This window comes from Onychostoma macrolepis, chromosome 18 (genome assembly GCF_012432095.1).
Source record: "Onychostoma macrolepis isolate SWU-2019 chromosome 18, ASM1243209v1, whole genome shotgun sequence".
In the NCBI taxonomy this organism is placed as follows: domain Eukaryota; kingdom Metazoa; phylum Chordata; class Actinopteri; order Cypriniformes; family Cyprinidae; genus Onychostoma; species Onychostoma macrolepis.
The window spans coordinates 26,038,484-26,064,717 of NC_081172.1; the positions used below are offsets into that span (position 1 = coordinate 26,038,484).

General features: G+C 38.4%; 1 protein-coding gene across 1 annotated transcript; it reads left to right on the top strand.

The window, feature by feature from the left end:
- On the top strand, positions 1–24,689 carry vwa7 (von Willebrand factor A domain containing 7). Its single transcript, XM_058752435.1, has 17 exons — positions 1–128; positions 667–951; positions 1,080–1,316; positions 1,954–2,050; positions 2,128–2,256; positions 3,395–3,590; positions 5,913–6,088; positions 6,216–6,328; positions 17,245–17,361; positions 17,615–17,821; positions 18,927–19,053; positions 19,767–19,919; positions 20,005–20,097; positions 20,220–20,497; positions 20,576–20,712; positions 20,894–21,059; positions 21,242–24,689. The coding sequence occupies exons 2-17, from the start codon at positions 715–717 to the stop codon at positions 21,824–21,826; spliced, it is 3,048 nt and encodes a 1,015-aa protein (XP_058608418.1). The 5' UTR covers positions 1–128; positions 667–714; the 3' UTR covers positions 21,827–24,689.
- The last annotated feature ends 1,545 nt before the right edge of the window (positions 24,690–26,234 follow it).

The following is a 26,234-nucleotide window of genomic DNA, read 5'->3' on the forward strand; positions in this document are numbered from 1 at the left end:
GTGAAAACCACACCATGTGCAGTTCTGATTGCTGATTGGAGTTTGGATCTGTCAAATGATAAAACCCACGAAAATACAAGTTGAAAAAAAGCTAGACTGAGACCACGAAAGGAAAGAAGCCAGTGGAGGTAAGAGAAATACCTGTTTTATAAATCTTTTGTGCTTACATACAACGTGTACTGGTTTAAGCACTATGGAAAAAAATTTAAAATTCATAGATGCATTATAACAAAAACAATTACTTAATCAGTAGTTGAAAACACTAAGCAGGTGGACAAAAGCCACACCCAAATCTGTCAAACATAATTTAATTTTATAGTTTTCAAATTAAGAATATTAATACTGTAGTTGGAACTGAAAGATAAATGTTCTTAAAAAACAAAAATAAAAACAATAGCTTTCATTAAACAATGCCTGCCACAAAATCTTGGTTTCTATATGTGATATTTTTATATTTCTATAATGCTGAAAATATATAGACCTACCATTTAAATCTTTAACAGTACAATGAACTGAAACTGAAAAACTGACTTTATTTAAAAAGGTAAAAATCAACGTTTATGTATAGTTACGTGTACCGCTCTGAATAGGCAAGCAGAGTGATGTGTGTATAATAAAACAGCTCACCACATCCCCCACATCCGTCTCACATGTAACCCTTTGCAGGTGTGATGCATCTTTCTATAACAGTTCAGGTGTTTTAACCAGTGGGGAATGATGTGTGAAGGGATGAGCTCCTGGATTTTGACCCACCAGTGTGTCTTGGTGCTGTTCTTCTACTGTATGCCAATATGCCAAGCCTTTCTTCCCAACTTCTGGTCACGCGTACTAACATTGTCCTGGGATTCATACACACACCAGTACATGACAGAACAAGCTATACTGAACATCACAATGGAAACTCTGAGCAAAATGATGGAACATCAACATGATGTAGATCATGAGGAGCTGGTAGGTATCATGCAAGTGAATATATCCACTTGTTGCTTTTTACTGCTGAATGCAGTTTATTCTGGTAATATTTTTTAGATACATAGTGATGACTTGAAGATTTAGTCTCACTGATTTGTTTGTTCCAGTATACTGGGCTTGGTCGGGGGTTTTGGCATGCTGTGGGAGAGGTAGCAAGTGCTAATGCTGAAATGGATTTCTTGAGCTCCACATGCTCTGATCCAGTCTACCACTTTGACTCTGAGAGAGTGGAAGGAGCCACCCAGATGCTGCGAGAGTTCTGGGGCCGGACGGTACTGCAGACCCAGGCTAAAGAGTACCAGGGGGCCAGACGTAGCCTGGGTCAGCTTTTCCACTCATTACAGGTTGGCTAACACATTATATTTATTTACACTGTGAATTTTTAGAGTTTAGTTGCTGTGTTTCTGCGCGTTGTTGAGTGAAGAACGCGTCCACAAAAGGAGTTCATTCAGAGCCGCGCAGCCACAGACACGTTTAAGACATGTGCATTCGGGACATTTTGTGCAGATAGCCTATAAGTAGTAATATTGACGTTATGTTGTATAAATAACGAACCGTATTCTATATGAGATAAATGATGAGTTAAATCCCATTGATTAAAAACCTGCTATCAAGTGCTTCACTCTACTGGTCATCTTCAGCACACGTAGCTCAAATGCAGAACATTAATAACTACTGTCATATACATAATGTTATAATGAGAGCACTGTTGTAAAAATGTTGTGAATTCTTAGGGTTTTGCTGACGTTTAATGTTATCTATCTTTTAATCAAAACATAAAACATTATTTTTGTATCTGTGAGGCGTCCGTTACACATTTTCCCTCTGTGTTAACGTCAATAATTATGACTGTCCAATGTCTGACTTGACTTTTGGTAAAGTATTTTGCCCCTGCCCCCAAACATATGATTCGACTATCAGTCGACTATCGGCAAGATTCGAAAATTAGTCGGTTGTACTGTTGTATGCATATGTTTGTAGGACTTTTACAGTCACAGTAACTGGGTGGAGATGGGTCAGCAAGCAGTGTACCTCCATCTTCTGCACCCAGAAGAGCCGTCAGTTCCTGTAGCTTCAGGTTAGTTCCTCACAAAGTATTTTGCAATAAGTCATTAACCACTCAATGTTCACCATAAATGTTTTTGTTGTTTTCAGAGGAAACCCCAACCTGTGCAGAGTGCTACAGATTTAGCTGTTACAATAATCTGTTAGAGAAAATGATTCGTCAGACAGAACCGCTACTGACTACTGGCTATTTCAGCGCTTACCCTGTCAAACCTCCAGGTATAGGCGTCATCGTGTAACTTAAATGAATAAAATGTGTCCTGGTCACATTTCACCCCAAAATTAGGATAGAGAAACAAGAAAACTTAATTATATCTTGCATAAAGAAAATGAAGCCTATGTGTAAGACAAGTTTTCTTTGTGAAATTATTTTGTGACAATTAAGAACATTTCCCATTTCCTTCTTTATTTACTGTAATGTGTTGAGATTTTATTAATTTGTTCATTTGTTTATTTGTTTGTACTTGGATTTCCATTACTGTAGTACTCTAGTAAAAAGTAATATATTTAAAATACATTTATTTTATACTAAGTATAGTTCAAATCTTTTAACATATTTTTGACATATCGCTCAAGACTTACTGATATAAAAATTATAATGAAACTTAATGTGGAGTACTACAATGCACATTTCTTAATATTAAGCCTAAAATGTGTTTTAATGTCACTATTGATGAGGATTGTATGATCATTTTTAAATGATATCGGTCTTTAAATGCAAGATACGTAAAGTGTACCTAAAGTTTAACACAATCAAATATACTTAAGCACATCTTTAGTTGGACTTCATCACAATTAAAGTGCATTAAGCACAAAATTGTTCCAATTTAGCAGACTAACTTTAGTATACCAGTTTAGTAGACTAAAAGTAGAATTGCTGGGTGTTTTTATTAAGTACATAAATATGTAAATTTATTTATAGTATACTTAGCATTTTACTTTATTACAGTAAAAATTACTGAAATCATTTTATTTAAATATTCATAAATTGAGGCATTACCGAAAATAAAAAATAAATACTTTACAATTTGCATCATGGTAATTGGGGGAAGGTGCTTAATTGTCATTAAAATAGTGCCACTTTCCAAAATATCCTACAAATAATCTTAATTTATTTACTTTTACTATTTAAAAAAAAAAAAAAAGGAAATTTCTTATTTCCTTGAGTTTGGGAAGAAATATAACCTGGAAATGTTCTTTACAGATTTCATGAGATTCACCTCTTTATTTGTAAGTCATTTTGAAGATTCAAATCTGCTAAACTAATAAAGGTGATAAAGGTGAAGTTATGATTCATTCTGATGATTTAGTAAGGTACTTATAAGAAAAGCAACATGTATTGTCTTGTTATTCAAAGGAAAGTGCAGTCACGGTGGGATTCTGGACAGTAGTCGTCACCAGGGAGCTGAGGGAGGAATCAACAAGGACAGCACGTCTCCGCTGTTCTCCCCTCATCACTACCTCCATAAAGAAGCTGCCCATCTGGCTACCACAGCAACCCTCAGAGTGCTCCATGACCTCCACAATGAGGTGGGGCCCAAAAGTTTCCTCAGGTCAGAGGTCAATTTAATTTAACATCAGTAGGGTACAACGGGGCTAAAGGCCCACCTTAAGAAAAAATGTGCTATTCGCTGCTCCTAAAGTGTATAATTGCAGAAAAAAATATATACGTTACATTGAACATTAATGGAACATTAAAGTTGTTTATTTTGTTTAAAAATCTTAGAAATGTATGAGGTGGCAAGAGGGGTCTTTTACCCCGTGTGTACCACCAGCATGGGGTAAAAGGCACACAATAAATATACTGTCATTAAAATATGTTAATATAAAAAAATATATTTTAAAATACAGAAACAAAATCATTTTAATAAGTAAAGATTCTGAAAGTATTAAAGGAGATCCAATAATAATTGAATATATATTTACAGTAGTAACAACAAATCATATTTTATTATATGATATGATTAATATCATATTTTTAAATATGATGCTTTCATTCTAAACATGGTGATTATCTCTAATATGGACACCCAACATAATATATGATATTTAGCATCTGAATCTAACCAAATGGAAAAGTCAGCGATCTATTAATTATCATGTTAATTACTGTGTGCCTTTAGCCCCAACTGCGGGGGCACTTTTTACCCCAAATACCATACTTTTACATATTCTTTCATTATTTAAAAACTGTTGCTTTAATTATCTTAAACAAAACTGAAAATCATAAAGAAGACCCTTGTCTCAAAATATATGTATTAATTTTAGTGATTCTCATTTGCTACTTAAATCTACAACATTTAAAAAAAAAAAAAAACTATTATATCTAAAATATTAGATCAAGTAAGCACAGAATCAACTGTGCACTGCTGCGGCGCAATTGCATCAAAGATCAGATAAATATACATGTGCATTAGGGTGCATCAAATTTGAATGGGAAATTTTAATTTCAAAATATAAATTTGGCTGGCATTGCATTTTGTTCCAATTAACATAAAAATTACTTTTGCAAAGTTTTGAGGAATTCCACTGAGATTTAGGGGTGCCAACTAACACATGAACTTTGGCGAAATTTCGAAAAATGTGCAATTTTTTGTGTAATTGCCAAAAGGTTGACCTGGAAATGTTGAGTACAGTGAACTTTTATACAGTAACATGTTCTATAGGGTTATCAAAGTAAAAGTTGTTTGTTTGCCCTTTGTGCAACTTGGGCATTTCTCAGAATTCAACTTTCAAGATTCTCCATTAATTTGTCCTATAGACAAAATGAATGGAGGTCAATGGGACATGTTCACGTGGTCTTACCCTGAATTTTGTGCAGCAGTGATGGATGTCGGACACACATATAAAGTTTAATTGACTTTATTGTTAAACACAAGGGGCGATACTGACACACTTAAAAGAGCAAACCCTCTCTAGTGGCTAACTCACTGGCAACTAACAGGGCCTAAATGGTAAGAGCTGACACTAACTAAACTTAAAACTTAATTGCTCAGTCTGTGCCAGAGTCTGCTCCAATGAGCAACATCATGTACAATGCTACTCTCAATAAACATGAGACATCTACGTATACACTGAATATGACATTGTCCACTCTAGAATACTGTTGATGTTAAGCTATTAAGCTTAGCTAACATAGATAGCTAACTGTGGTTGGCAAACTAACATTAGCTAGATGTAATGAGAACCAAATACCTATAAATATGACTTAAATGACTTATGATAAATAAGTATACAAAGACACATCTACAGATATGATAGTAATATGTAATAATACATACCCAACACAGAAAGATCACCTCAAACAGAAAGATCACCTCAGTTTTCTTGAGCTGTAGTATTGTTTACCTCAGATCTCAATGGCGACCATTGAGCACTGTTAACCACTTTATCCAACAAAAACAGATGTGCGGTGGCACCCCTAAATCATCATGTACTGGAAAAATATTTTGCATGTGTTGTTTCTACATATATTGGAACACTTTTAGCACCCAGCCATATCAAAATTCAAGAATTGTGTTTTTTGATGCACCCTAATGTGCATCTTGAAAAGGGAATGTTTTGGAAAGTGCTAAGCCATGTTTTTGTGCCATCTAGTGGTTTAGATGAAAATAATATCAAAGGTGCCTTTTCCTCCGGGGCGCCTTTAGCCCCGTTGTACTACTTACAGTGATCTACAAGAAAAGACTGGAATTCCTATTTTACTTTAGACATCATGTGTGACACCTTTTGTTAATATTGAGTGCATGTGAAAAGGTTTTATTGAAATAGACAGTTTTGGTGGACTTTTTCATTATTTACTAATTCAGTAATTGAAACAGAATTATCCAATGATGAAAAAACGCACAAGTGATGTAGTCTGTGGAAACCTGTAGGCTCTTCAGTGTCCAGCAGCCCCCGACATTGGTCTTTGTCATGGACACAACTGGCAGCATGTTTGAGGAGATCACAGCTGCCCGTCTCAGAGCCCTCTCCATCATACAGGCCCGTAAAAAGAGCCAACGCACTAGTCTGCATGGCACCTTCATTCTGGTGCCTTTTCATGACCCTGGTTAGAACGATATCTCATGCATATTACACAAAAAACACTTCCTGTTTTCAAGATTTTCTTTGAAGCAAAATTTGTTGCATTTAGACGTTTAATTAGTTCTACATTGAGCACACTGATAATATCTCAGGTTTTGGGCCAGTGATGGAGACAGATGACCCTTATCAGTTCATGCAGTACATGGAGGATCTGACGGCTCTTGGAGGTGGGGATGAACCAGAGATGTGTCTCTCTGCCCTTCAGGTAACCATAACACCAGAAGACATTTGACATTCTCAGTAAAAATATCACAAAGTTAAACAAAATTATAGCAGACTTACTGTAGATAAAATCAACAGGGAATCCCCCATATTTGTGGACCACTAATAAAAAACCTTTATGGTCAACCTATGTCTATAACTGTGTTCCAATTCAGGGGATGCTTCCTCCAAATGATGTGGACATCATAGGCTTTGCTACGAAGTTTGAATTGAGAATTGATAAATGGGATGGTCTAGCTAGCTTATGGAGGATTGTTCTTGTAGCCTAGCAGCTGTGACAGCTGCAGTTGACGAGCAGCGTTTGAACTGGACACTTGAAAGTGATATTCAACTGTCTGAAAACAAAACAGGGCTCAAACCTGTCTAAATATCTTTACCTTTGTCCATTTATGTACATAAAACCCTTAAACTTTCTATAAAATCTTGATGAGATTTTCATCAACATTCAAACTGCTTTAAAGTGTTTTAGACGTTAGGATATTAATTGTAGCCGTCTGATGTCAGTCGCAATGGGTTTAACACCTCAGACATCTAACTTTTTGGTCTACAGTTTGGTCAATTTCTCAAATGCAATTTGTCATTCATTGTGCAATTAAAATGTTCATACCTTTTGTTGTTGCTCATGAGCTAATCAAAAGAAGATTGGAGATCTCCTCACAATCTTGGATCCATGGCCAAAACATTTCCATCTCATACCCCTGGTGATGACAACATTTGGGATTGCAAAAGTTTGGAAATTTGGAATTATTTTATTGAATCTAGGAAATTACCTTAAATTAAATTGAGTGACCAATCTTGTTGCTTTACTGATCAAAATTTCTTTAGACACCCTGTGTCCTACCTCTTATTTCTTAGCCAGAGAACTCTGCATAGTCAGTAATCTATGTATGTCTTTACCCCTAGTTGGTTAATGTAATAGCTCTCACTATGCCAAATCCAGCTCAGATTTAATCTGACAGTTGAATCAAGCTCTCACTCTTGTCAATGAACTTACTTTCTCTTATTTAAGATAAACAGAAGGGCTAGACTGGTACCTATTGAAAGCGGATTCAAAATAACAGAGAACACAATGAAATGCTGTGACCAGTAAATAACTAAAATCAATCAAGTTAATATTATAACTAACAAAATTTTAAACGATCTCCGTGGTGATCATTGGAAATGCAGCACGTGCCCACAATCATCAGCATGAAAAGGCATCCGAAGTTCTGGTGTTGTGATGTGTGGGCTTTGTTGTCTCTGCCCCTCTTCAATGAATTTTGATCAATCTACCACCATTTTACATGGCAGGATGTTCTCTCAAGTGAAAGTTTCAGCCTTGTAGGGTTTGATACATAAATATAATTTAATTTAATTTAGCTCAAAGGGAATTTGAACAGAATCACTATTCTGCGGCTGATCACTGAGTCGGCAGCGATTCACTGAATGAGCCGTATAACATTAATTCTGCACTGGATATTAAAATCCAAAATATAGTGAAAACACTATTAAGCAGCACAGTAACAAAATCGGCAGATTAAGACATTAACTTGTAAGCACAAAACACAAGATACTTCTCTTTTAAATATAAATACGACTTTATTTATATAAACCTAAGACAAACTAATCTAACACATGAACACAAGCAGTCACACATTCATACATTCACAGTTAGACCTGGAGGTACTTGCTTGCGTTGCCTTTGTGTTACAGGGATTCGCTTTTGTCGTCGTCGTTGCAGGAAAGGGGTTTCCCGAGTTGGTGATTGGCTGGAAGTTCAGTAGTCGTTGAAGGGATGTCTTGAGCGTTGGCTGAGGATGCGGAGTTGGTCTGGTTGAAGTTTTGAGGCGGTCACAGGCTCGAGTTGAACTCGGAGACAAGGCGTGGCGGCAAAACTTAAACTGAGAACACGAAACTCGCAACGGAAAATAAACTAAAATAAAAGAAAGAATGTAACGAGACTAGGTGGTTTTTCTTCTCATCATGGTGTTAAGTAGCAACTGGCCTGTAGGCCAGAGCACACTCAGAGAGCGCAAAAAACAGCGTCAAAACGCGGTGACGAGAAGGGAGAGAGAAGGGGCGAGAAGGGCAAGAAGGGGCGATTTGATGGTGTCCTGAGTTTTTAAACTCGGCTTTTGGACACATCCCATCTGGTGTCTTGACCAATTAGATATTATCTTAGCTAGGGTTGTTCCTTCCATCATAAATCAGCATGTTATCAGTCACATGGTCCGAATTTTACACACTCTTGCAAAGTATACATTTGGATGTGATTTCTATAACCAGAACCATTTGACAAAGAATCAATTGGAAGAAACGTTTCAAGCTAGAATTGTCAAGCTCATACATACCAAACACGAATACCTTAAAGTCATTCAATAGATATTAAAAAGACATACATAATATGTGCTTAAAACATGATAGTCTAATGTGTGGGTTACATACATAATATAGTGTTATGCCTAGCAATGTCCTTTTAGGATGGTTTTATGTGCATATGAAAAAGAAAGTCTCTGTGTAGTTCTGTGGAGACCAAAAGACATGTTCTTTGGACAGAGGAATTTCAGTCTAGTTCTTTGTCGTCTATGTGTGGGGGAAAAGTCAATCTAAAGAAGCTTGTGATTTCTCTCGTGGAACACATATGATGGCCATCTCTTTGACCATTAATCTTGATTATGTACCCCAAATTTGATGATCTCCTTCCTGCGTTGGACTTATCAATAAGTGTTCTTTTGTCTTAATGTTGCAAACTGTTCTGGAAGAGGCTTGTTGGTTAGGCTTACTCCAGAGGTGAAGCTAGGAATCTGATTTACGACGTTGTCCTGTTTTCTTGGTTCCTCTCAGGAATTTCGGCTCCTCATGTTTCAATGTTCTGATCAAATCTTAGTTTTGTCTGACTCGTTCTGATCCTACAGCCTGCATTGAATAAGGCTGTGTCCATGTTGACTTCTTTCATGCGGGGAGCTGAAGTGTAGTGATCATTGAAAATGCAGCACATGTGACTACAAAGTTACTTCCTGTTCTCTCTGCGGCCATGTCTCTGCTTCTCTCCCACTTGTTGAGCAGACTCCAGTCTATTTGCTCCCATTTGTCAAGGTGGCTGTTCCAGAAGCTGTCTGGTCACATCTAAAATTTGAACACCCAGAGAACCGCATAAATAAAATGTAATCTTGGTAAACTCCAACCACAATTGTCTTTGAGCAATCACCTCTTTGTTTGATTCCACTTTTTAACCATCTCTTTCAATGTCTCTAGATTTCATAAATCTTGTCTGGCTGACAACAGCAGTTCCACATTCTATTTTAAGCTCTTCTTTACAGAGGAAGAGCAAGCAGTTTCTTCAATGCAAAACACAGAAAACAGCTCCTCTGATATAGAATATGTTGTATAATATAATAGCAACAAATTATTTGTCTTTCCTGATTTACTAGAAAATAATATTACTGTGAGATGTCTGTTATACATCTGTTTAAATCAAAATTTCTATTTCACTTGGTAACCCAATCCCATTCTCCCAAATTTTGTCCATGACTCAAAATTTCAAAATTCTTACAAAATGCTCTGGTGCATATTCTAATCCTGTTTATAATTTTAACAACTTCTGCATTTATTTAATACACCCCGAATTCCGGATTTGTTGGGACGTTTTTTAAATTTGAATAGAATGAAAACTAAAAGAATTTCAAATCACATGAGCCAATACAGGTGCTGGTCATATAATTAGAATATCATCAAAAAGTTGATTTATTTCACTAATTCCATTCAAAAAGTGAAACTTGTATATTATATTCATTCATTACACACAGACTGATATATTTCAAATGTTTATTTCTTTTAATTTTGATGATTAGAGCTTACAGCTCATGAAAGTCAAAAATCAGTATCTCAAAATATTAGAATATTACTTGAGACCAATACAAAGAAAGGATTTTTAGAAATCTTGGCCAACTGAAAAGTATGACAATGAAAAGTATGAGCATGCACAGCACTCAATACTTAGTCGGGGCTCCTTTTGCCTGAATTACTGCAGCAATGCGGCGTGGCATGGAGTCGATCAGTCTGTGGCACTGCTCAGGTGTTATGAGAGCCCAGGTTGCTCTGATAGTGGCCTTCAGCTCATCTGCATTGTTGGGTCTGGTGTCTCTCATCTTCCTCTTGACAATACCCCACAGATTCTCTATGGGGTTCAGGTCAGGCGAGTTTGCTGGCCAATCAAGCACAGTAACACTATGGTCATTGAACCAGCTTTTGGTACCTTTGGCAGTGTGGGCAGGTGCCAAGTCCTGCTGGAAAATGAAATCAGCATCTCCATAAAGCTTGTCAACAGGAAGCATGAAGTGCTCTAAAATTTCCTGGTAGATGGCTGCGTTGACTGTGGACTTAAGAAAACACAGTGGACCAACACCAGCAGATGACATGGCAGCCCAAATCATCACTGACTGTGGAAACTTCACACTGGACTTCAAGCAACATGGATTCTGTGCCTCTCCACTCTTCCTTCAGACTCTGGGACCTTGATTTCCAAATGAAATGTAAAATTTACTTTCATCTGAAAAGAGGACTTTGGACCACTGAGCAACAGTCCAGTTCTTTTTCTCCACAGCCCAGTTAAGATGCTTCTGACGTTGTCTCTGGTTCAGAAGTGGCTTGGTAGCCCTTTTCCTGAAGACGTCTGAGCGTGGAGACTCTTGATGCACTGACTCCAGCTTCAGTTCTCTCCTTGTGAAGCTCTCCCAAGTGTTTGAATCGGTTTTGCTTGACTGTATTCTCAAGCTTGCGGTCATCCCTGTTGCTTGTGCACCTTTTCCTACCCAAATTCTTCCTTCCAGTCAACTTTGCATTTAATATGCTTTGATACAGCACTCTGTAACCAGCCACACCTTTCAGTAATGACCCTCTGTGACTTACCCTCTTTGTGGAGGGTGTCAATGTTCGTCTTCTGGATCATTGCCAAGTCAGCAGTTTTCCCCATTATTGTGGTTTCAAAGAACAAGAGATACCCAGAATTTATACTGTAGGGATGGTCATTTATTCAAACTCATGGGTTGGGGGGCCTTCAAATATATGGGTGATTCTTAGACTATGGGCACTTTTATGTTCTTTCGTCATATTTTTAAAAATACATATAATTTTGGACAAATTCCTCTTTCTTTGTCAAACTAACAATGTGTGTGTGTGTGTGTGTGTGTGTGTGTGTGTGTGTGTGTGTGTGTGTGTGTGTGTGTGTGTATGTACAGTGAGGAAAATAAGTATTTGAACACCCTGCTATTTTGCAAGTTCTCCCACTTAGAAATCATGGAGGGGTCTGAAATTGTCATCGTAGGTGCATGTCCACTGTGAGAGACATAATCTAAAAAATCCAGATCCAGAATCCAGAAATCACAATGTATGATTTTTTACCTATTTATTTGTATGATACAGCTGCAAATAAGTATTTGAACACCTGTCTATCAGCTAGAATTCTGACCCTCAAAGACCTGTTAGTCTGCCTTTAAAATGTCCACCTCCACTCCATTTATTATCCTAAATTAGATGCACCTGTTTGAGGTCGTTAGCTGCATAAAGACACCTGTCCACCCCATACAATCAGTAGGAATCCAACTACTAACATGGCCAAGACCAAAGAGCTGTCCAAAGACACTAGAGACAAAATTGTACACCTCCACAAGGCTGGAAAGGGCTACGGGAAATTGCCAAGCAGCTTGGTGAAAAAGGTCCACTGTTGGAGCAATCATTAGAAAATGGAAGAAGCTAAACATGACTGTCAATCTCCCTCGGACTGGGGCTCCATGCAAGATCTCACCTCGTGGGGTCTCAATGATCCTAAGAAAGGTGAGAAATCAGCCCAGAACTACACGGGAGGAGCTGGTCAATGACCTGAAAAGAGCTGGGACCACCGCTTCCAAGGTTACTGTTGGTAATACACTAAGACGTCATGGTTTGAAATCATGCATGGCACAGAAGGTTCCCCTGCTTAAACCAGGCCTGACTTAAGTTTGCCAATGACCATTTGGATGATCCAGAGGAGTCATGGGAGAAAGTCATGTGGTCAGATGAGACCAAAATAGAACTTTTTGGTCATAATTCCACTAAACGTGTTTGGAGGAAGAAGAATGATGAGTACCATCCCAAGAACACCATCCCTACTGTGAAGCATGGGGGTGGTAGCATCATGCTTTGGGGGTGTTTTTCTGCACATGGGACAGGACGACTGCACTGTATTAAGGAGAGGATGACCGGGGCCATGTATTGCGAGATTTTGGGGAACAACCTCCTTCCCTCAGTTAGAGCATTGAAGATGGGTCGAGGCTGGGTCTTCCAACATGACAATGACCCGAAGCACACAGCCAGGATAACCAAGGAGTGGCTCTGTAAGAAGCATATCAAGGTTCTGGCGTGGCCTAGCCAGTCTCCAGACCTAAACCCAATAGAGAATCTTTGGAGGGAGCTCAAACTCCGTGTTTCTCAGCGACAGGCCAGAAACCTGACTGATCTAGAGAAGATCTGTGTGGAGGAGTGGGCCAAAATCCCTCCTGCAGTGTGTGCAAACCTGGTGAAAAACTACAGGAAACGTTTGACCTCTGTAATTGCAAACAAAGGCTACTGTACCAAATATTAACATTGATTTTCTCAGGTGTTCAAATACTTATTTGCAGCCGTATCATTCAAATAAATAGTTTAAAAAATCATACATTGTGATTTCTGGATATTTTTTTTTAGATTATGTCTCTCACAGTGGACATGCACCTACGATGACAATTTCAGACCCCTCCATGATTTCTAAGTGGGAGAACTTGCAAAATAGCAGGGTGTTCAAATACTTATTTTCCTCACTGTATTGGCTCATGTGATTTGAAAGTCTTTTAGTTTTCATTTTATTCAAATTTTAAAAAATGTCCCAACATTTCCAGAAGGTTGTAATTTACTTATTTCAAAAGTTTAAAACATCCATAAATCTCAGGATATCAATATTGATCTTATTTAACTTTTTCAATAATTCTCTCTGAATTCAAATTAAGGCTAAAACAGTTTGAATCTGAATTTAGGTCTTATTCAAGCAAGGAGAAAGTTGTAGTACTAATATTGGGGTAGCTCTCCCGAATATGATGGCGGCATTCCATCAAGAAGCCGCCATCATTACCTACCCAAATTCACAGGTGAGTGTCAGATCTCTAGCATCTATACCAGGGATACTCAAACCCGGCTTGCAAGATCCACTTTCCTGAAGAGTTTTGTGCCAATCCTGAACAAACTCACCTACCTGTGATTTTTCTAATGATCCTGAAGACATTGATTAGCATGCTCAGGTGTGTTTGATTAGGGTTAGAGCTAAACTCTGCAGGAAAGTGGATCTCACAAGCCAGATTTGAGGATCCCTGATCTATACACTATCACTGCCCTACTGGGTGTACACAAGTCCAACACAGGATCATTAACACTAATTTAGAATGTTACTGACCCACAGCACACAGGTCTTAGTCGTCCACCTCTGTCATTGCCTCATCTGTGATCATATGAGCATAGAATCTTTAGCACTTCTTGTTCCAAGAATACGTGACAAGTTGTTCTTTGCAGAAACAAGGTGTTATTGACAACTAACTGGGAGCAGTCAATCGCAACAACCCAGAAACTCAAAATAGCACCTTAGTTGAATTCAACCATAATCACTGCCCTCAGCAGATAATGGATAATGTTTTCTTCAAATATTTGACTTAACAGATCAAATATCAGTTTATACATTTAATTTAGAAGCATTTGAAAGGAGATATATGGAGTTTGTCCAACCTTAAGTCATTTTAGCCGGTGAAGGAATGGTCCCTCTCTGGGGAACTACTAGTCAATCCAGGCAATGAGAGTAGAGATTGAAGAAGATTTATTTAGCTCCCAGGGCTCCTGTCTGAATTACTCGCTAAAATTGTGGTAGAATACGCACCTGACTTATGTCAAACTGTATCTCCCGACTTTTCTGAACGCAAACGGCGATAGCTCTGACCGCACTGCAGAACCAGGCCTAAGACAGTTCAGTAAAGAATTACAGCTACCTGATGCCTAATCAAGTGTCACACTGAGTTGGACGACATCTCACCCCATTTGAACACTATTATTTGGTTACTGATTACTTCAGCTGGTTCCTCAAATCATGTATTGTTATTAGCATTTCCAGAAAGACGTTTTGTTCATGTTTAAATTCAAGGTTAGGGCATTTCTGTTCCCTAAAGTGTACTTAAATGTTAGACCTGTCGCAATGAAAGAATGTGTTAGCCATCAACTGCATTTATGATTAATTTAAAATGATTACATTTACAATTACCTCCACACCAGTGAAGGATTCATTAATTGTGTGTACCAAATCAGCTCAAAATGGAAATGTATATAAATAATTACAATTAATTATGATTAATTACAATTATTTATATCAGCTGCCAGTAGTAACTGTAGCAGAATTAAACTGCCATCAACTAATCTGTTCAACACTGCACATTTTGCATCTCTCCTTTGTCTGACACACCCATTTCAGGTCTTGGAGTCTCTACTAATGAGCTGATGATCTGAATCAGATGTGTTTGATTAAGGAGACATGGAAAACATGCAGTGTTGGGGGGCCTCCAGGATCGTGGTTGGGAACCACTGCATTAAAGCATGTAGCCAGGGTCAAAATCGCAAAGGGACATTAATTTGCAAAGCAGAATCAGAAACTTGTGTAATTTGTGCACAAGAGACTTAGTTCACACTGCAGGTCTTAATGCTCAGATCGGATTTTTTGCTGAAATCCGATTTTTTTTTGCACTGTTGTTCACATTGTCATTTAAATGCGACTGCCATCAGTCTCATGTGTGAACCGTATACGGCCCTGAAGTGACCCGCATGTGCAGAAGAAGACGTGACGTCAGACGCAGCGCACTGTGTTTGTGGAAATAAAAATGGATGCTGCTCGTGTTAGCGTGTGTTCAGAAATTTTTAAGTTAATGTGCAATCGGAGCCTAAATAACGAAGTGATAAGAAGGAGAGCACGATTGCCTCCAGCGCAGAACTGTGATGTCTGTCGCATTTCAATGATGTAAAAGGCCGTTCAGACTTAAGTCACATTGCAAAATGTCGGATATGTATCTGATTTAGGACCACATATGAAAGTGGCCTGGGCCTGATTTGAAAAAAATCGGATTTGTGCTGTTCAGACTGTCATAAGAAAATCAGATATGGGACACATTTGGGCAAAAAAGTCGGATTTGGCCCACTTTAGCCTGCAGTGTGAACTAAGTCATAGTTTTAATAACTAAACACTAACACAAGCTAGTCTAACAAACAAACAAACATATACACTCACGTGTACATACAAAGAGGAGATAAAGTGGATGAATGAAGCCATTAGAGAAACAAGAGAATGCAGTTATGGAAAATGAGTTAAAACCATCAGTGCCGTTTATAACGGGGTATATAGCTTATACTAAACCTCTGTATCGTTTAGTTATATGTACGATACTTGAATTGCCTTGGTTGTTGACATGCGTCCGGATGTAGTCTCGGATGAAAGTCTTGATGGTTTCAAGGTTTTGGACTTGCAATCATGTTCTTCCTGGTTTGAAGAGTGATGAATTCCAAAGATGTTCTGACTCGATAGTGATTGGGAGTTTCTTTTCAGGTGAAAAGTGAAGAAAAGTTAAGAGACATCAGCTGAGATCCGAGGATCTTTGGTTGAATGGAAAGACAAAGCCGAAAGCCTGGCACAAAAACTTAAGGGTCCAGAAGAGTTCTAGCTCATCCTCTTCATCCTCTTAGGATCTAAAAGAACCACCGACTGGCAAGGCGGGTCACTGATGTGAGAGCTTTATCTCCTATAGAGATCACACCTCTGGGGAGTCAAAGAGCCAATGGTGACTTGCACTTTCGGAGGGAAAGTTTACGACACTTTGTCTCTGAACATGGTAATTTGCATATGTAATTCGACTAGGTGTTGATGCAAAACTACTAAAGATTCTTAGGAGTCCGAAGTTAGGACACTAATATGTTGCATAGGTATCAACATGTAATATACACTCTCGATTATATTATCCGAAGACGAATTCATAGATACTAAACATGGCATAGGTAAGGTTACATGAACGAGTGGGTCCATCATAAGCATGCATAAAACAGTATACAATACAAAAGACAATATACAAGAACAGTAATAATATACACATATGATCTGAGGATATGTGATAGGAAGGTCAAAGAAAAATCTTTCTATAAATTAATGAAAGAAGTAATTTCCTATTGCAGTATGTGTCTGTTTTAGAGAGAATTGAGTAGGGGGGAAAATTATCTCTACATAATTTCAGGTCATAAAGTTTATCTGATCTGGCTGAGGTGTCCTGGTTGCCATGGTAACCAGAGGCCTGGTGTCCTTCACAGACATTCTGGCACCCAGTATGTTTATTGGGTAAGGAGTCTGTGACTATTTGTTTATCTAATGACAAATTGATTTGTTAAATCTAATGAGAAATGGTGTGTCTGATTGGTCCAGATGCTACATGTATCTTTCATGGCCCAGGAAAAAAAGGACACATTTTAAGGCCACATTTGACGGAGCCATCAAATGATGCAGACCCTAATTGAGACGCAGCTTATGTCTAGTAAACTAGGCCTGGAAAAATATAATGAACACTACACAGCACTAACCTTTTCAAATTAAGTAATTTGCCCTAAATTTTATGGTCCAATGGTGCTATTTACAGAGAACACATTTTTTTAATATGCTTTAGCTCAAATGGTAGCAATATCATTGTCATGGGTTTAAATGCCATAGAACACGATCATGGATCATGGATTGAGATAAATAAATCTCAAATAAATAAATAAATTCTACAAATTACAGTGATGTACATTCTAAGTGTGTCTCTATCTGTGTCTCTTATGTGCGTGAATGTGTTTGTGAGTCAGTTGGCTCTGACCCATAGCCCTCCGCTGTCAGAGATATTTGTATTCACAGACGCCTCTCCTAAAGACCATCATCTGGAGAGTGCAGTCCAGGCTCTCATACTGGAGAAGCAAACAAAGGTAAACCACAAACACACACTGTTTAAAACATTCAATAATTAGGGTATTGTGTTGGTAGCTTAGCAGCATGCTAACATCAAACTCTATTGACTCTCCTGGGCAGAGAGGTATAAATTTGATGCACATTCCAGATCAGTCACTTATGATGTCCCATTTCAGCTATGAGGCCACCTCAGAAAGCTGTTGCCTACAGTATGTACAACTTAAGGAACAGAGGCATTGTTTTCATGCATCTAATCTTGGTACGTGCTAGGTGAACTTTTTGCTCACTGAAGATCTAAGCTTCACAGGAAGAGGAAAAGGGATGAGAAAAAGGAAAAGAAGAGAATCTTTATCTCCTGGTAGATTCTCTCTATATTCCTCTCTTTCTTCTTTGTCTGGAGGAATGACCATCTTCACAACGAAAACAGACATCCACAATGTGTCAGCCATTGTAGAAGACACCACCACCTCAAGCAAGGTAGAGTCAACTGGAAACACAAGAGGACCAAAAGACCTGTTTTAAGAATTAAAGGATTAGTTCACTTCCAGAATAAAAATGTACTGATAATGTACTCAAAGATGTTCATGTCTTTCTTTCTTCAGTCGATGAGAAATTAAGGTTCCCCTTCTAGGGAACTCAACACTGCGTCCTGGTGGACACTTTGGGGAACGCTGTCTGCGTGATCGGTACCTGAAACATGCGTAAAACAACTCCAATCCTATTGGTCCACATGGCCCGTGACATCATTAGTGGTTACCCGAAAATATAAAGGGGCACCTGCTGAATACACGCAGGGACAAAGTTCGCGTCTCGAGCCGTTGCCGCGGCTCGGTTTATCTCAGCTCGCGGCGATTGCTTTGATCTGCGGTGTCCGCATACTCATTGGGTTACATGAGTAACCCGAGACGTTTTTGAGGAAAACATGCAGGAGTTTTCTCCTTATAATGGACTTCAATTGGGATCAATGGGGTGAAGGTCCAAACTGCAGTTTCAATGCAGCTTCAAAGGACTCTAGACGATCCTAGCCAAAGAATAAGTGTGTTATTTAGCGAAGCAACCAAAAAGGTAGGGTAAAGCGATAAACTCCATCTCATTTTCTCCTCCAACTTCAGATTGTCCGACATCATTGTTTTACCTTTTTTTGTCATTGTTTTAACTTTCTTCGCATTTCTTTTCCAATGTGATTACATAACGAGCAAGGTCCAGCTAGTGCAAGATGAGCGTTTGTGGTTAAAGTACAGGTATATACATTTTTTATTTATTTTTTTAGAATAAGACTGATCGTTTCGCTAGATAAGACCTTTATTCCTCGGCTGGGATCGTGTAGAGCCCTTTGAAGCTGAATTGAAACTGCAATTTGCCCCATTGAAGTCCACTATATGGAGAAAAATCCTGGAATGTTTTCCTCAAACTTTAATTTCCTTTTGACTGAAGAATGAAAGGCATGAACATCTTGGATGACTCTGGGATGAGTAAAATACTAGGAAATTTTTATTCTAGAAGTGAACCAATCATTTAAGTACAGTCTTGTCAGGACTGTAAATACAGGATTCTGCATAACCATGTATCTTTCTCTAAATAGGTGACTCTGCTTCATGCAGAGTGTGAATCAGATTCATCAAACTCCTTCAGAGTGGACAAAGCGGTGTCAAAAGTGATTCTGCACATCACTGGTCAGCTCACACATTGTGAGCTTGTCAGTCCCTCAGGTAACCATACTTACACAGAGATCTTTTACCAGATGCTTTTCCTCACCACTAGTTCTTGTCCGCTTGGTGTGTCACAACCTTCATAACCATACAAAAAGGCCCAAATCTTCATGTACTTTGGTGGTGGAATGATCTTTGTAACTCCAAACAGCATTGTCCTTCTCTAACGTAATAAAAACCCATAAAGACAGAAATATCCAGCCTGATCTCACGGCAACTCGTACATATTTGACGAGGTGGCTAATTTGTAAAAATTTGTATGACCTCACTCGTACAAATTCATACTATTTTTGGCAAATTGTACATATTTTATGAGTTGCACAATTCGTATGAATTTGTATGAATGACCTACACCTTAGCCCCGCCCCTAAACCTACCTGTCACTGGGGTTTAGACAAATTGTACAAAATTGTATGAGTGAGACTATACAAATTCGTACAGATTATCCACCTCGTAAAATACGTACGAATTGGTCGTGAGATAGCGTTGAAATATCCCTTAAACGCTTGACTCACAATTGTTAATGCATTTACAAACACTTTAGTCTGTCTCTGCTTTCACTGTATCACCTACTGTATATCTCTGTACTGTCTCATACCTTTTTGAGCAATTGTGGAACTTCGTATTCTGGCACTTCACGTTACAGTCTCCCCAAGGTGAATTACTTACTATACATTGTAGATTTCCTAATTTTCCTAATCTTTATTTCTCAGGGGTTCAACAATCTCTTCCTGGTACTGACGGTCCTCTGGCAGTGCTAGACTCGCCTAAGGGTCTAAATAGAATAAGTCTGCTGCCTCCACTAGAGACAGGTATATGGCAGCTTACAGTCAAAACCATTGGGCCAATGACATTCAACGTACTAGGTAAAGATGCTTGTAAAAGCACCCAGTCTTAATATGATTTAGTTAGTAATAACACTGTTACAGTCATGTGTTTAACACCCTCTAGGTGACAGCAGCTTGGACTTCCTGTACTATTTTGCAAGAGAAGCCAATGAGACACATCCAGGACTGAGGAAAATGGAGGGCAGCCCTATAGCAGGTCTTTCTCATTGTTCTCTGAGCCATTTGTGTAATGCTAAATTAATTTTGCATTTTCACTGTTGTTGGAATCCATACACGTCAAATGATTATGTGAGTTCTTACTACCACATTTCTTCATAGGAGTCCCAGTGTTTTTAGTGGTTACAGTGACAGGCATGTCACCCAATGAGGAGGCCTCATTCAGTCACGTGACCCTGGTGGGGCCTAATGGGGAGAGCCTGCAGGAGGTATTGCTAAACTCCACCTCTTCTCATTGGTTTGAAGAGGAGCTAGTGGGGTACATGGACTCAGTTCCCAGGAAGCCATTCAGCATGCGTCTCTCTGGAAAGGATAGAAGGGGAAACTTGCTCGAAAGAGTTTCTACGGAGATGATTCGACCGACACATGTACAGATAAAGGTATGAATGGAATAAATTCAATAATAATGTGCTGGCAAATTGTAAAACGGCAAAATGAAAAGTGTCCTTCATCCCTAGGTGCATTCAGCTCCACATCTTCTTCCAGGGCACAGTTCAACTGTGCTGTTTGAGATAATTAATCATGGTCCCAGTCGTCATTTTAGTCTTTCAGCAAAAGATGACCATAGGCATCTCTCCCACCCATACCAACAAAGGTGAGAATGGTAAAAGGAAAGCTAAATGACACAAATACACCATCATTTACTAATTGTATATAAAACAAGTCTATCCAACGACTGAATGTTTATCAGCAGTTTGGTTAAAGATTGATATACTTTTATATTTCAGCCATAGGGGTTCGATATGTCACTGTTATTATTATTATTCCATTTTTAGGCTGTTTATTGGTGCAAGGGGCTCTGTGAAGAGGGAGATTGAACTAAGGACCCCTCATACAGCACAGGCAGGGACAGCCATCACCCTGACTCTGACTGTTCAAGCAGAAGACTTACCAGACTCTTTTATAAATTATGCTGTGGTACATCTGGCAGTGATACCAGAGGTAAGAACCATCATATGTGTGTGTATAAATGCACAGAACAGCTTGAGAAAAGACACAGGCTGGGAGCCCACACCAGAACTGTGTCGGTGGACACAGTTTTAAGTGTGACTCAATTTATGGGTTTACTGTCTCATATGTGAAAAAGACATTATAAATTAAATGTGGTCATGTAACAATTCCAGGAGCCTGACAAAATGCCTCCGGCATGTTCTTACCTGCACATGGAGTCCTCCTGCCCCTCTCTGTGCTCTCAGAGAAGCTGGAAAGTCTCACTTGAAGCAAAAGACAGAGGTCACTCTGGACTGGCATCCATACAGCTGGCACAAGGAGAAGGCACTCTCGTTCTGTCTGAAGTGTCTATGCAGAGACGTGAAGAACATTTCCCACAGCTTCATGAAGAGACCACAGTAGGAGTCCATCTTCCATTGCTACAGCCACAAAAGGACACCTCAGAACATCACTTTGGAACAGAATCTGAACAAAGGCTGGACGGAGTCCAGTTATTTAAGGGGGATCATCCAGTGAACATCAGTGAATGGACTAAGGGGAAACCCGTAATTATGCATTATTCCTCAGGCTGCTGTGCCCCTCATGCAGAGATAGTGCTGTGGGATAGAGCGGGTAATATGAGACAATGTCATCTCAAAGCCAGACAGGAAAGGGCATTACGAGAAAAGAACAGGGCGCACAGTGGGGAATCTACTTCATGGCTAGTTCTCATGTTGTGGGGCCACTTAACATTGACCTTTATCAATGACCACAAATGAAATTTGCTTGAGTTATCCTTATTATGCAACTATGTGTGGACACATATTATTAGTCTTTAGTACCTAGCATGCTTAAAGGGATTGTTCACCCAAAAATTCTGTCATTAATTACTCACCCTCATGTCGTTCCAAACACAAGACCTTCGTTCATCTTCGGAACACAAATTAAGATCTTTTGGATGAAATTCGGGGACTTTCAGTTGGCTATTTTTGTTTTCTTTGCACACAAAAAGTATTCTCGTAGCTTTATAAAATTAAGGTTGAACCACTGATGTCACATGGACTGTTTTAACAATGTCCTTACTATCTTTCAGGGCCTTGAATGTGGTAGTTGTGTTGCTGTCTATGCAGGGTCAAAAAGCCAACAGATTTCATAAAAAATATCTTAATATGTTTTCGGAAGATGAACGAAGGTCTTACGGATTTGGAATGACATGAGGGTGAGTAATTAATGACAGAATTTTCATTTTTCCCTTTAAAGGTGGGGTATGTAATTTTTCAAAAATGCTTTAGAAAACTGAGTCGGGGTCAAGTACCAAAACAAACTTGTAGCCAATCAGCAGTAAGGGGCGTGTCTACTCATGATGTGGAGGAGAGAACGTTTAGTCAACAGCCAAGCCGAGTGACAGAAAGATGGCGGATAAAAAAAAACAAGAGGAAAACGTCTGCGGAATGGTAAGGCAAGAAGTAGGACCCGTGTAAATATCGGATCAGCTTTCCAACGCTGGAGAGAACTCAAGGAGCGGAAGGCCTGCGATCGGATGCAGAGGTTGCTTTGTTTCTTCTCGATAGGTGAGTAACACACCGGAAGCGCTGCGCTGCAACAGCTAAAGTCTAACCACACTGGACGCGCTAAAGCGACCGTTGACAATCATTTGAAATTTGTGTCAACACGTCATAAATAGAACGCAGTACCAGTTTTCTGTCAGGGACTTCTTGTGTCAAACCACGCAGCATCCAGTGTAGACAGCATCTACGATTATAATGACTTCTATAGTATTTTGTCGTGCCACTCGCGTCTGGTGTAGACACAGTGTAACATTGGTTTTGCTTTGTTTCACAGAACTAAATGTTGCCTGAGTTGCGTAGGCTACGTATGTGTGGGGCGGAGCTATCAAAATAGGGGCGAGACCCTTTTGGGATAGGGGCGTGTTCGTTTTGGTGATTTCAAATATCAACATTGGCTTCCAGAAATCGCTTACCCCACCTTTAAATACTAGTGCACTGAAAAACAAGAAATGTTACTCAGGGATGGTATATTATGTGAATGTTTAGGTCTTCACAGGACATTTGTATTATTATGTTAGAATTTTTGTACAAACAAAAACTTAAATCAATGATTTCAAGTTTTCACAATTAATAACATCAAACAGAGTGCTCTGTGCAATCAACTTTTTTTATTTTAGCTGCCATAAAACTTCTCTGTTTTTACGTGTCTTGCATATGTCTGTTAACCCTTACCCCTTAGACTTTAGTAAAACATAATGTGGCATGGCCCAAAGGAAAAAAAGAAAGGCTGCAATCACACTTGACAATGCCATCACATTTATAGGTTATAAAATTGCAAGGTACTCCAGAAATCAGGTTATACGATTTACCTGAGTAAATTTGGTTTGAACGGATAACCTTAACTGGATTATCTGGATTGACTAAACTAATTCTAGACTGTGTTTTTGGAACAGGGAATAACCAAAGGTTTGCAGTAATAAACCAAGTGTTCAAGAATTATATCAGGGTTCCTCAAATCTAGCCATGGAGGTCCACTGTCCTCCAGAGTTTAACTTCAACTCTAATCAAAGCTATTGAAGGTTTTCCAATTTACTACAAAAATTACAGGTATGGTGACCTTGATTGGGGTTGGAGAATAAATTTAAGATTAAATAAATATAATAAATTAGCCTGTTAATTTAATTAATACATTCAACCACCATTCAATCACTGTTGCATTTAGCAACCTGTTGTTTTATTTTTTGCAAACATTGGAGGCTCTTCCAGGGGGAGACTTTGATACAGAGTGACCAGTGTATAGACCAAGTGAATGACTCCTGAATAACTCAAAACATAGGCACAGCAAGTGTAGAGCCTAACTGTTTCACTGTTCACAGATTAAATCAGTTTAAGCAGTTACTGAATTAATCTGGCTCACTGAACCACAAATTATTACATATTTCCTGATGACTCAAAATGAACTAAGAACTCTTATTATCTTGCATATAAAAACACAGAGATATAAACTATTGATCACTTTTGTTATAATTAGTGGTATGCAGAACAGGGGCAAGACCAAAGGGCCAGGAAGATTGATACCATGGTTTAAGAGTGTCCATAACATCCAACATGCATACTACTATGACTACACCACTCCAAACACTTATACAAGTAGCTTTAATGGTAGCTTAGAAAACAACGTAGGTCTTCCTCTCTCAAGTGTAGATTTGGAAAGCCTACAGTAATTCATTCTAGTAAATAGTTTTTTCCTAGATGGTTATTTCGCTCATACTTTATGTATCTTTTAAATTTCTGACTTCTAGTGAATTGTTTCATCTAAACAGTCCTGTAAATGAACAGATTATTAAATGATTTCATGATTGATTTGAGTCCCTATGCATTCCATCTCTCAATTCATCAGATCATTAATAGAGACTCCAAGAGCTGAAATTAATGGTTCAGATAAGGGAACAGGCTTGGTAAACACATAGCAAACTACTTGTTCAAAACAGTAGCTTCCCAGCTAACAAAAATGAGTTGTCAGAACGTTTTGCTAACATTCCCATTAAGTTATGAAAACGTTATTTCAGAATGTTTTGTACACGTTGAAAACGTCCAGTTTTTTTAATGTATTAAGAATGTTTTTTGTGGGGTTTCTGTGAACCTTACAGGAACATTCCATCCTACCATTATGAAAACGTTATTAATGAATTTTTTGTACATGTTGAAGCGTCCAGTTTTTTTTTTAATGTTTGAGGAACATTCTGATCTACCATTGTCATAACATTAGGACCTTATATTTAAATGTTCCCTCTATGTTTGAAACACCCATATTTTATATTATGATAAAAATTTTTTACTGATTATACAAACGTAGGACAAACATTCCCTTTGATCTTTTATACCTCTTATGACAACGTTATTTTTAATGTTATGTAAACGTTCGAAACGTCCAGGTTTTTTTAATGTTTGAGGAACATTTTTCTCTGTTATGTGAATGTTACAAGAACATCCCAATCTAATATTTTCATAAAAAAAAACAAGCACATGGCCAGCAAAACAAATCACAGGCCATGTGCAAAACAAGACGAACACGCGGTTGAACATCTCCAAAGCTGAGCCCGATGCGATATGCATAACCAGTGACGATACATTCGATACATTCAAGATACATATGAAGCAGCTACCGATGCGATTCACTCCTATTATGATGCAGTACAATCTGATTTCAATTCAATTCAACACAACGTGATATGATGCAAATGAAAAAAAAAAAAAAAAAAACCTATGCAATTCAGTATGGCACAGGTATGTGCCCGAATCCAAATACCATATTCGGAAAGGAAATCACTGTACTACAGAACCCCAATGCAAATGTTACAAATGATGCATTGCAATGTAAATGCCAACTTGCATCAGTTTAAAAAGTGTGCATCGGATACATCACGTCGCTAACTTTTATGCCGATACCCCGGTGCAAATTGGTGAATTTTACCATCCATAGACCACGCAGCTAACAAGAATACTCCTAAGCCACGTGTTTTTTCTAAATTTTCCATTAAAATCTGTCTTTCAGTTTCGTATTTCTGACGATACAAAATAACATGTTCCACTGATTCTTCTTGCCCACAAAATTCACACCTTCCTGTATCATGTTTACCCATTTTATAAAGTGTACCATTTAATCTTGTGTGTCCAAATCTCATTCTTGATATTACCATTTCCTCTCCTGTTTTTCCCTGCACTTCTCATTTCTCCCACTTTCCTTTGAATTCTGTAAAACCATCGACCTTTTTTCTCCTTATCCCATTGTTTTTGCCACCTTTCCTTCAGTCTTTTTTTAATAATACTCTTGATTTCACTCTTACTTAGGTTAACAGTTAAGTCAATGTTGATGTTTTTAACTGCCTCTTTTGCTTCTTTATCTGCAGTTTCATTTCCTTGGATACCAATATGTGCAGGCACCCATAAAAATAGTATAGTAAGCTAGCCACTGATGCACATGAATCTGAACAAATAACTGATTTCAAAGGTCTTATCTCTTCTATCCACTGTATTGCTAATAACAGTGCAATCATTTCTCCTGAATAAACAGATAACTCATCACTAGTCCTTTTCTTTACCGATAAGTGAAATTCAGGAACAGTAAACGCTACTCCTGTCTTATTGTCTAAACTTTTTGATGCATCTGTGTAGATCT